This window comes from Theileria equi, chromosome 3 (genome assembly GCF_000342415.1).
Source record: "Theileria equi strain WA chromosome 3, complete sequence".
NCBI lineage: Eukaryota > Apicomplexa > Aconoidasida > Piroplasmida > Theileriidae > Theileria > Theileria equi.
This window is the reverse complement of record NC_021367.1, coordinates 1,785,416-1,796,993: the sequence shown is the minus strand read 5'-3', so window position 1 is coordinate 1,796,993 and position 11,578 is coordinate 1,785,416. Positions and strand designations below refer to the sequence as shown.

The 11,578-nt window shown below is 42.9% G+C and overlaps 4 protein-coding genes across 4 annotated transcripts; 2 read left to right on the top strand and 2 right to left on the bottom strand.

Annotated features, from left to right (window-relative positions):
• Positions 1-524: 524 nt before the first annotated feature.
• On the top strand, positions 525-3,553 carry BEWA_008920 (26S proteasome regulatory subunit, putative; the record flags this gene model as incomplete). The annotated part of the gene is made up of 2 exons (XM_004831089.1): positions 525-691; positions 772-3,553. 2 exons carry the CDS (start codon positions 525-527, stop codon positions 3,551-3,553), a joined length of 2,949 nt encoding a protein of 982 aa, XP_004831146.1.
• Positions 3,554-3,598: 45 nt separating this feature from the next.
• On the bottom strand, positions 3,599-5,671 carry BEWA_008910 (protein 82; the record flags this gene model as incomplete). Its single annotated transcript, XM_004831088.1, has 1 exon — positions 3,599-5,671. The coding sequence occupies exon 1, from the start codon at positions 5,639-5,641 to the stop codon at positions 3,599-3,601; it is 2,043 nt and encodes a 680-aa protein (XP_004831145.1). The 5' UTR covers positions 5,642-5,671.
• Positions 5,672-7,144: 1,473 nt separating this feature from the next.
• Positions 7,145-8,656, top strand: BEWA_008900 (hypothetical protein; the record flags this gene model as incomplete). The annotated part of the gene is made up of 1 exon (XM_004831087.1): positions 7,145-8,656. One exon carries the CDS (start codon positions 7,145-7,147, stop codon positions 8,654-8,656), a length of 1,512 nt encoding a protein of 503 aa, XP_004831144.1.
• A 167-nt stretch (positions 8,657-8,823) lies between these two features.
• BEWA_008890 (hypothetical protein) lies at positions 8,824-11,316 on the bottom strand (the record flags this gene model as incomplete). The annotated part of the gene is made up of 1 exon (XM_004831086.1): positions 8,824-11,316. The coding sequence occupies one exon, from the start codon at positions 11,314-11,316 to the stop codon at positions 8,824-8,826; it is 2,493 nt and encodes an 830-aa protein (XP_004831143.1).
• Between the last annotated feature and the right edge of the window lie 262 nt (positions 11,317-11,578).

The window sequence follows — 11,578 nt, the reverse complement described above, 5'->3', positions numbered from 1 at the left end:
TCTATGTCCATCTAGGCTGTGTATCAGAAGTCTGGATTGTCCCAGCAGCTAGTGTGATGCTTTGACTCCCTATAGTTTTGTGTGGTAACCCATCTACTTGTGAATATGTGCTACAAGCTCTAGAGTAATCGGCGCTTTGTAACCTGCTTCGTGTCCCCTGTAAGCGCACAAGTTGGACACAAACACGTTGTTCTTGACAATGCTAGTGATAGCATCGGTCATTGGCTCGATACACGGCCTAAATTTTTGGAGGCGGAGCCCAGACCCGCAAGTGAAAAAATGCGTGGGAGGAGATGAGAATCTTTCTGTGATCCAGGGGTAAAAATGGAGATGCTAGTAACTTTTCCAGAATGTTGCTGGAAACTGAGTACACATTTACTCTCTCGCGCGTCTATGGTGTACCCGTACGGCCTATACACAACAAACCGGACGCCTATCCACTTTAAATTTACGACAATATTCTCCAAAATTGTAGCATGTACTAACCATACACTTTAATATCATGTATGCTCTATAATGAGACCATGGCATCGACGACTGCGGCTTCACTCCTAACTCGAGTCAATTCTGCAGAGGGCATCTTGGCCCTTCTCGAGGAAAAGCAAAGTTCCTGCAAAGAATTGGGATTGCAGCAACTAAATCAAGTCGTGGACTATTTCTGGCCGGAAGTTGTGGACAGCATTCCCGTACTGTAAGTTTAATGACCATTTAATACCGTCCAAATTGTGTGCGCGGAGCCATACATGTCTGACAATCATGACTATTGTTCAGGGAATGCCTAGCCGAAGATGACACATTCAAGTCTTGTAAGCTGGCTGCTCTGGTGATCAGCAAAATATACTACCACATGGAACTGTATGGCCAGGCCCTGCAATACGCTCTGATCGCTGGAGAAAAGTTTGATGTATCGGTCTACTCGGAGTATACAAACCTCATCGTGGCAAAGGCAGTAGACGAGTACATCAAGTATAGATGCAATTCAGAAGAATCCCTGTGTCACACACTAGACGCACATGTAATTGCTGCTCTGGAGGCCCTGGTAGAGAAGATGATTTCAATGAGCATGTCTAGGGGTGAGGAACAACACGCAATGGGCATCGCCCTAGATAGCAGACGCATCGATCTGGTAGCCGAAATCTTTAGCACCAGCAAGGACTGCCCTGCAATGTTGAGCTATACTATGAACGTTGTAGAACATGTTTCAAGTGAAGAATTCAGACATACTGTATACAAGCACGTCAGGGATATATTGATCAATGCCTCCCCAGAGGTCATCAATGCGCACTATTCACACCTTTGCATGGCACTCTACCAGCTACACGATACCGAAAAAATGTGTATGTTTTTAAAAAGTCTTGTAGACACTGGAGAACATTTGAAGGCGTATCAAATTGCGTTTGATATTGTGGATATCGGAGACCAAAAATTTCTTGATGCAGTTAGGAATGGACTGGAAAGCGATACCAGTACCGTCATGGAACGTTTGAGATGCATCCTAATGGGTGTCATAACAACGGAACTCCACCTGCAGTTTTTACACAGAAAAAATTACACAGACTTGGGGCTTTTGGAAAAAATCATGGGAAACGTGGACCAGAGGAATACAGTCACACATAATGCAATTGTTATTTCACATGCAATTATGCAAGCTGGGACATGTTGCGATGTCTTTTTAAGAGACAACCTCTCGTGGCTTGCCAAAGCGAACAATTGGGCTAAATTCACAGCTACTGCATCAATTGGAGTCATACACAAGGGATTTGCAAACCAATCTAGAAAGGTACTGGCATCCTATCTTCCAATTGAGCCAGGAAGTGGTTCTTTTTCTGAGGGTGGTGCTTTATATGCTTTAGGTTTGATCCACTCCAACCACTTTGATCCATCTGCAAAACTCATAATTTTAAATACTCTAAGAAGTGAGAATGCTGAGGAGCCGATGCATCATGGAGCTGCCCTAGGCCTTGGCCTTGTTTGTATGGGAAATGGTGATCAAGAATTGTATGAGGACCTAAAAACGTTGTTATTCCGTAATAATGCAGTCTCTGGTCAGGGTGCAGCCATAGGTATAGGTCTTTTGATGATCGGAAGTGGCTCTGAAAGGGTTATTGATGAACTATATACTTTTGCATACGAAACTCAACATGAAAAAATCATTAGGGCTTGCGTTGTTGCAATTGCAATGGTTTTGTACCGCAAAGAAAAACAAGCGGACCCTACCATCAAAAAGTTGTGTAAAGATAGTGATTCTATAATTAGATATGGAGGAATGTTTTGTTATGCAATGGCCTACTGTGGAACGGGGTCAACCCAAGCTATCAAGGACCTCCTTTATGCAGCTGTCTCTGATGTTTCAGACGATGTGAGACGTGCTGCAGTAATCGCTATCGGATTTGTTTTATGTAACACTCCGGAAGAAGTTCCAAAAGTCCTTAAACTTTTGGCTGCTTCCTACAATCCTCACGTTAGATATGGAGTAACAATTGCAATCGCAGTAAGCTGTGCCGCCACCGCATTGCCAGAAGCTCTAAAGATAATAGAGCTCCTATCTCTGGATCGCTGTGATTTTGTCAGACAGGGGGCCTTTATAGCTTGGGGACTTGTTCTGCAACAGTGCAGTTATGAATCAAACCCAGACATAAAGGCCATAAGAGAAACGTTCCTTAGTGTGCTTGGCGATAAGCATCAGGATACCATGGCTAGGTTTGGTTCAATTTTGGGATTGGGGCTCATGAATGCAGGAGGTCAGAATAGTATAGCAACACTTTACACATATCGTGGAAGCTTGCGCAGAGAGGCAGTTGTTGGATTTTGTATGTTTGCGCAAATGTGGTATTGGCATGCATTTGTTCATTTCGTCTCTCTAACACTACAACCCACGTGTTTGATTGGCCTAAATGAGGATTTAAAGGTGCCAGTCAGTCACAAGATACTTTGCACGGCCCCGCCAAAGCTTTTTGAATATGTTCCTCACATTAGCAAAACGTCTTCACAGGATAGAAAGGATGAGGTTACTGCAGTACTCTCTATATCTGCCAAGAGAAATGCATGGCTTTCCCATAACAAACCTGATGAACACTCAGAAGCTGAAAAGGAAGACAAGCCCCAAGATGATTCTGCATCTGTATTATCGGATGGAAGGTCTCTCAGAGCGGAAATCTCCAGTATAGCCGCGACAATGGGTCACTCTAGCAGAGCTTCCTGCGCAGGCTCCAGTGTAGATAACAATGGAGACATTGCAGTTGCAAGTGATACTGGAGATTCAATGATCAGCAAAATAGATTTATACGGGGTAACATCTCTGGAATCATTGGGAATAAAACACTTTGAAAGCTCGTACGCTACCCATTTAGACAATCTTTGCAGGGTAGTACCAAAACAAGCTCGTTATTGTGTATTCCCAAAATATAACAGGTATACACCTGTATTCGAAGACAGAAGCTACGGAGTCGTGATCCTCGTGGACAACACCCCAATGGAACCGGAAGAATATATTGTATACGAGAGCACACTATCCGAGGCACCTCCATTCAAACCATTTGAATGGGAAGGCTAAAAATAAACTAATGTAAAGTTAATTTTTCCAAACATTAAAGCACATTTATACCCATGTTAGAGTACATGCGATTACTAGGGTCAAAGCTGAGACAAGTGGCACAATAGCAGAGTCTTGCTCGAGTTTGTAACCATCATTCAACATGGAGAGGAATGTATGTTTTTCCAAGGGCTTCCACATCGTTTCCGTTTTTACATAATATTGGAATTTATCGCCATTCTTGGGATTGGCAACAAGCACATCGGCAAGTTGCAGTTCACCCTTGCAATAAAAGGATACTGAAGTAGCGCCTTCGAATGAAGAGTGACTTTTCCATATGGTAAGACCATCCTTTGAAACATTGTCAAAGTAAAATCCGCGGGAGTAGTAGAATGTAACGTCAATACCCTTGGTCTTGCTCTTGATAGTGGCGCACTTGGAGGCATCAACAGTAGAAGTAAAGTCCATAGATACAAACTTGTCGAATGGAAGGGGATCTGGACGTACATCTTCAAAGTCTTCAGGGGTAGTTATACCACTGTGTAGAGAAGCAACATCTTCAGGATGGAAGAAGTCCTCAGGAGTAGTAATGTCACCATGTGGACTAGGAACATCTTCAGGATGGAAGAAGTCCTCAGGAGTAGTAATGTCACCATGTGGACTAGGAACATCTTCAGGATGGAAAAAGTCCTCAGGAGTAGTTATACCACTGTGTAGAGAAGCAACATCTTCAGGATGGAAGAAGTCCTCAGGAGTAGTAATGTCACCATGTGGACTAGGAACATCTTCAGGATGAATGAAATCCTTTGGAGTAGTTATACCACTGTGTAGAGAAGCAACATCTTCAGGATGGAAGAAGTCCTTTGGAGTAGTTATACCACTGTGTAGAGAAGCAACATCTTCAGGATGGAAGAAGTCCTCAGGAGTAGTAATGTCACCATGTGGACTAGGAACATCTTCAGGATGGAAGAAGTCCTCAGGAGTAGTAATGTCACCATGTGGACTAGGAACATCTTCAGGATGGAAAAAGTCCTCAGGAGTAGTTATACCACTGTGTAGAGAAGCAACATCTTCAGGATGGAAGAAGTCCTCAGGAGTAGTAATGTCACCATGTGGACTAGGAACATCTTCAGGATGAATGAAATCCTTTGGAGTAGTTATACCACTGTGTAGAGAAGCAACATCTTCAGGATGAATGAAATCCTTTGGAGTAGTTATACCACTGTGTAGAGAAGCAACATCTTCAGGATGGAAGAAGTCCTCAGGAGTAGTAATGTCACCATGTGGACTAGGAACATCCTCTGGATGGAAAAAGTCTTCAGGGGTGGTAAAATTATTCTTCTCATGTCTCAAGCTCTTTTTGTGTGAAACAGCTCTATCGCGAATATGCGAAGTCAAATTCTTAGAGTATACCCACTTGCCGCTAATGTAAATGTACACGCGTATCTCAGAAAAGCCATTGGCGTAGGTGACAAGGTTACGCACCATAATCTTCCTTCCTGATGAGGTATAGAACCAAACAAAGACGGAGCGGTCGCCCTTAGCCTCAGCCTTCCAGACAGGTTCATCACCATCGACTATACTTGTAACATGATAGCCAACTTTCGGAGAAAACATCATAGTCTGTGGTTTATTCAAACTCTTTTCAACGGTATACTTGTTGGTGTCTGCATTCTCACTGATATCCAGGGTCAAGACTTCTGCCTTGACTGATGACTTGAGTAATTTCAACAGTGACGAATATTCACTTCTATCAATGAAACTCCAACCCTTCTCTCCATGTTTGTAGTAAGCGGCAACAGTTGTATTTCCGCTCTTTATAAAGAGATGAGCCAACTCTGGCATGTCATTGCTATAGGCAAATAGAGCCGAGGTACATTTCTCGTTGTTTCCACCTCTCCACACGATGGATTCGGAAGCCACGATATCATCAAGCCTTATGCCATTCTTTGGCAAGAAGCATACATAGTGGATGTCATCCAACTCGAAACTTTGGGCAGAAATATTACTTGTGTCTACAGGTGCATGGACATCCAGCAAATAGCCGGAGTACGCCCTAACTAAGGCGGTACTTAAAACTACAAACGGTACAACGATGAACACGGCCATTCTCCCGGAAATCTTACGAACTAAGGGCCGATTCTAAGGGTATGGGGAAAGTTACAAAACTGGTGCAGCCTGTGCTCTACATGAGAAGTTCAGCGGAAGAATTAGATCAATTAGAATCGTAGAGAAGACGCCTAGAACCGTCGAAGTTTGCGGATAGACAGGTCTGATGCTGCCAGAGCTCCCAGCACCGGATTGTTTCTTCACACACACGGCATACACACAGACATGCTCCTCCTATAATGGTTATTACCGGCCAACGGATGGCAGAAGATATCCGAATGCATCTCAAATTTCCCAGATATTCTCTGGAAGAAACAATCTTCTGTCTTTTGGTGTGATGAACGACCATTGCAGTCCACCAAAGGCGGAGCCAAAGTACCTCTTATAACCACAATTCAAGCACGCTGGTTATCGTCAAGGCTAATTACATGAGTTGTCTCCGCGATTGCATGTCGTCCACGGAGCTTCCCCTCTCCAAACTGGATCTATCTGATGGGTGTATTGGTGTCTAATCTGTAATTCGTATCAAGGTCCTCCCGTTGTTCTGCATCTAAAAATGGACTTGCGGTACAACCAAAGGATGTTGTGCAGAAATAACCAATGGGACAAGGATCCCCTTGGCGTCCATTGTATTCCTCAGCTGTAATGCTACTCAGTCTACCATCCTGGAAGTAAAAGTCTAGCAGTCTCATTGCGTATTTGTATCCGCCCAAATTCCTCTATGTGGAGGATGCTATTGTTAACAGGGGCATTACAACCATTGGAGAGCCATGCTGGACTAAATAGTCGAGGTCACAACGACCCGAGCGGTCCCTCACACAGCATCTGTAACCCAAAGAGTTGCAGTTTCAATCAACCTAATCACCAAAGGCGCATGAACAGAAAGAGCACAAGTGACTATTTACATTGTTAAACACAAATATACTGCGTATCATGCCTATTAATGGGTCTCTAACTGCTCGTATAACAAGGCTGTGCCTCTCTTTGTCCGCCACAGAATGAACCCATTTACCGGAGCGTAGCCCTGGACTCGGCTATTGCTCTTGGTACGAACTACTAGACAGAGATGCCTGTGGTTTAAACCGCGCGGTTCGTCATCGGCGTTGTCAAAAAAGGAGAGGAAAACAAGTTCACGGTTACCAATGGCAAGCAGACGGAACATGAGCTGGTGCACAAAGGAATATCATCTCTACAAGACACTTTGATGAGTAGTAGGCGAGGCTGATGGCCGCTGCACAGAGGCACTCATGGGGTGAGAATTTTCTCTTCCTGGGCCAGCCTTATCCTCTAAATCCATCTTCTGCTTCTCTTTATCGCATAGTTGTAAATGTTTGGACTTTTCAGTTGATATGTAGCCGTATAGTCCCGGTACGATGCTGTCTAATCTGCTGAAGGTCCTTGTCTATTTTGTAGACTCAGACAAGGGAGTTGAAGATGGTTTTGAGTTGCATCTGCTCTAATCTTCTTGGCTTTGTGCTCTAAATGACACAGGTGAACACAGAAATGAGCGATGCAAAGCAAGCTGAGGGCAGCGATAACCTTCAAAAGGCGGCAGCCTTTATGGTTGGATTCTCTCTGTTCCAGCTCTTCTTGTTGGTGGTTTCTGCCAGCAAGTTTTCGGCTGGAAGATTCCATATCGGCCAGAGCTATGTCGCCTTGTACATCAACCGGATGATCATCTCGTTCAGAACATGTTCACTCTTTGGGATCACACTCATGACTTTGTACGATCAATTCATAGGTTATGGGATAAGTGCAGTTTCTAGTGTATTGGCAGTGCTGATATCTTCCCTCTACGCAATCATCCTGTTTGTTTACTGCATTGGAGGGACCCAGGGTCACATCACACTCTACTACTGGGTAATCGTTGCAACATCATTCATTCACGGATTAAGCACGGTTTGTGTTAGTAATGTAGCTTCAGGCGATATCGCCTTCTTTCTCGGCTCTATGCCCGTAGCCGGTATTTTAATGTCTCTGTATCATATCACCTTTTTGTCAGCTGCAGAAAAATTGCGGATTTCAAATGTTAATTACTGGATCGTCTCATGGCAATTGGCAATGTCCATTGTACTATCTATAATCTCTGCCATAGTGTGGATTGTTGCCTATAGCACTCCTAAACAACCTGCTGGAGGCTCTGCTACTGGTTCATCTGGAAATATAAATAAGGACCCATTCTTTACGGCACTCATTCAGGCTCTATCGCCAATCTTAATGGTATCGTTTGGATTCGGTCTTCAGAATGCCTTTTATCCAGCCATTGCACCTTACAAGTTGGCAGGTGTCAAGAATGGATATAACATCTCCCTTGTAGTATTATTCACGGGGGCTATACCTCCGTTGACCATACTTTGCCTAAAGGAACACAAAATTGGTCCAAATAAGCCATGGAATCAATCTTGGCACTGGCATTTCGGTTGGATCTTCTATATCGTTGAACTCATTTGTGGCATCCTCTTTATAATCACACTACACTATCCAAACTGGAGTATATCAAGGAGGATCATTAATGATGTGCGGATAATTGGTGTTTTAACTGTAGTTTATGATTTTTGTGTCCAGGCCACAAAGGGTATTGGAGCCAATGGAGCAGCCATGCAAGGAAATGGCAAGCATCCCAAGATGTCGACATTCACTACCTTTTTCTACTCATTCATTCAGTTATCTATTGCGTTCATGGGGGACGGTTACATTAGAACCTATAGAAAATATGAACATAGGGATGATTGGCCCACTAAACACTGTAGCACCAAAAGGGCATTCTGGTTCTGGATATGGAGCGCAACAAAAGTCTCGTACCATACTCTTGGGACAGCATTCACACGAGATTTGAGAACCGAAATTTTAGGCAAAAAGAGCCATCTTTTTATTGTCTATGAAGATGCTCCACCTGAAGACGAAGATCCCCTCGTTGACCTTCCATTCATTCACAAGGAACCTACACACGATAACAACTTCACGGGAATACACATTTTCCACTCTTCTCCCGTTATAAATGTAGTTTTCTCATGACCTTGCAGTTTTACGATAGCATGGACCATCTTAATTTGTTTGCTATTCTAGTAATCGATATTATGGCTGATCAATATGTTTTTATGGGACTGTAAACTTTGTATATATAGAGATTATGAATGTAAAATGTTTTAAAATTATTCATCCCGAGGTTTGTTAGAAGTATCTCAGGAATTTGCCTGTTCTGGTTCTGGCTCCACCTTCTCGGCGTTATTCATGACCCTGATGGAGGATAGGGCCTTTCCAGTTTTGTCGTAACAAATACAGAGTACCTCTTTGACGTCCTTTCCTGCAAAGGTCTCCTTGTTAAAGACCCATAAGGATCTCAACTCTCCAGCAAACTTTGGCTTTGGAAAGAGTTCCAGATCTGTCTTTGGTTTGAAGGTCCTCTGGGTCGCCGTGGACCTATCATAGCATCTAATCAAGAGTTGGTATGGGTTATCGGCTGCCTTATCACCCTCTGCTTTATACATTCCCTGGTCCCCCTCCAAAAAGTGCTCTGGGACGTAGCTTGGACAGTGGAATCCTACACTGGTGACATCGTCAATAGCATAACCGCATTCTCTTCCAGAATCATTACCATCTTCATCTACAAAAATACCTTCCTTTGTACCACAGCCACGCAGCCTCTGAGACCTGTATCCCGGGTCTACAGCTATGACAGCATATGGTTCTCTGCTTTTCTCCCATTCCTCGCCTTTTACATCATGGCTACAGATAAAGTAGAGTGGTTTAACATGGTCACTCTGTATCATTTTATCTTGATCCAATATGATCTCTAGGTCCACATCGGTCTCTGGTTTCTTGAGTAGACTGATTCCTCTAGCTGCAAACTCCTCTCCGAATTGCACAGTCTCAATGGTCCTGGGATCCATAAACCCATCACTAACATTCTTGTAGACGATATTCTTCCCATTTGGGAACAGGGTCGGCTGGGATGATCCCGAGTCTTTAAAAAAATCCTTGCACGAAATCTTGATACTACTTCTGCCATCGGCCTGTACCATGTAAAATATAGACTTTCCACTCTCATCTACCTTGTCTTTTACAATGACCTTGCCATCATTGCCAATCTCAGTTTCTTCGTTGTGAAGGTACATCCTTATCATCTGAGATGGGTTTAGTATTCCTTCACTCTTTCCGGCATCTACCTTCTTCAACATGTAAACTGGATTGAATCTTATAACACCGTTTTTGATCTCAAGTCTTTGTTTTGTCCCAGGTATATTTGTATAGACTGACATATCCTTACCACCAGTCTTAATGGGCTTGTAGTAGCAGTCTTTGCACGTCCCCTCAGGGTCATTGGATCTCTCAAAGAATTTTTCGTAAAGTTTCATCTTATCCGCAAACTGCTGATACTCAAGTGGTGTAGCCACGAACGACTGTACAGTGCCCGAAGAAAAGAGAGTACACGTCTTCTTGTCGGAGTCCAGAGACTCGTGGTCATAAAAGTTGCATAGGGGATGTATTACAATATCCATCCAGGTGGTTTTATGGCTTTTCCCCCGAGTAACCTTGGTATAGCACGAGACTGTAACTTTTCTATACGACGATGAAGTTGACAGGTTCAAAATTTTCAACGAGTCAGTAATCCTTAACAGTTTTGGATCACCCACAATATCGCTAATCTTCACAACTTGGTTTCCCAGGTAAACTTTATTGAGACAGTCCTTTGGGTATATGATATTCTTGTTTGTTGGTACATCTACCAGCACTGCTGGCTCAATTTGTGTATCAATTTTAACTAGATCTACGGATTCTCCAAGGCGATCGATCTTTTCGCTATATCTCTGATTCATGCCGAGTCCAGAAATGACTGATAAAACAAGTGCACTGTATCTCAATTTATACTTGGGATTGTCTTTACAGTGTATTTTTACATCTAGACTCTCATTTACTACATTTCCATTTTTCAAATCGATCTTGTGTATTTTATTCGTGACTTGGTGCTTTGATACATGGTCAGTGATATCCGGATATTCCACTTTAGTGAGACCATTCATGTGAGTGCGAACTTGTAGTTCCTTTATCGAAACTTGTCCACTATTAACAATGAGATCAGAGTTCTTACACTCTGTGATCGTCTCAATTCCTGGTCTAGCAAATCTAGCGTAAGACAGATGCTTATCATTTGGTACCTTCAAAGCATCAAGGACGAGGTGCTCCGTTTTACCAATAATATATTCCAGTTTAGGCATCACATTCACCTGGATCTTGGACACAACCACAGATTCCATATCCTTACTTGTAAAAACACAGTCAAAGTGTATTCTCACTATCTCACTCCCTTTTATCGGAGCACTGTAGTGGATAACATAACTGTCCTCGATTTTAATCACTTTGATCTCTGGGAGGGTGTCCTTTATGCTCTTTACTTCTCTCTCCTGTTTGAGGTTCTTGTCATCTGACTCTAAAAGGCTGTTTTGCACATAGTATCCTCCGTCATCAAGTGGAACTAGAGCTTGATTAGGCACGTGTAGGCTATCTCTACACAAGGGATTCAGGTATTGGTGTGGGTATAAGTCATATTCATCGTAGTAAATCACGTTTCCTGGAGTTTTCTGTTCTGAAACAAAATCATGGTCATCAGAACCTGCTACCTCAGGCACGTTCCAGGTGAAAAATATGTAGACTGTTATTACACCAAATACCTTCATCTTGGCGTTTGATCAGAACAAGTGCATGCACAGGTTAAGACTTGCATCACCTCACTAGACTAAAGACTATAGCGATATTGATAGAACCTTGCGATTATGGTCTAATGACAAATATATTCTGATTTGGATACATACACATAAAGATGGCCAGATATGCATCTTCTATGAACATGTTTAAATCAAATTTTGTGAATAGAGACGCCACAAACAAGATCGTGTACGTCATTGTCTCAGGTCCTCTAATTTGCAAATGAATGAAGTA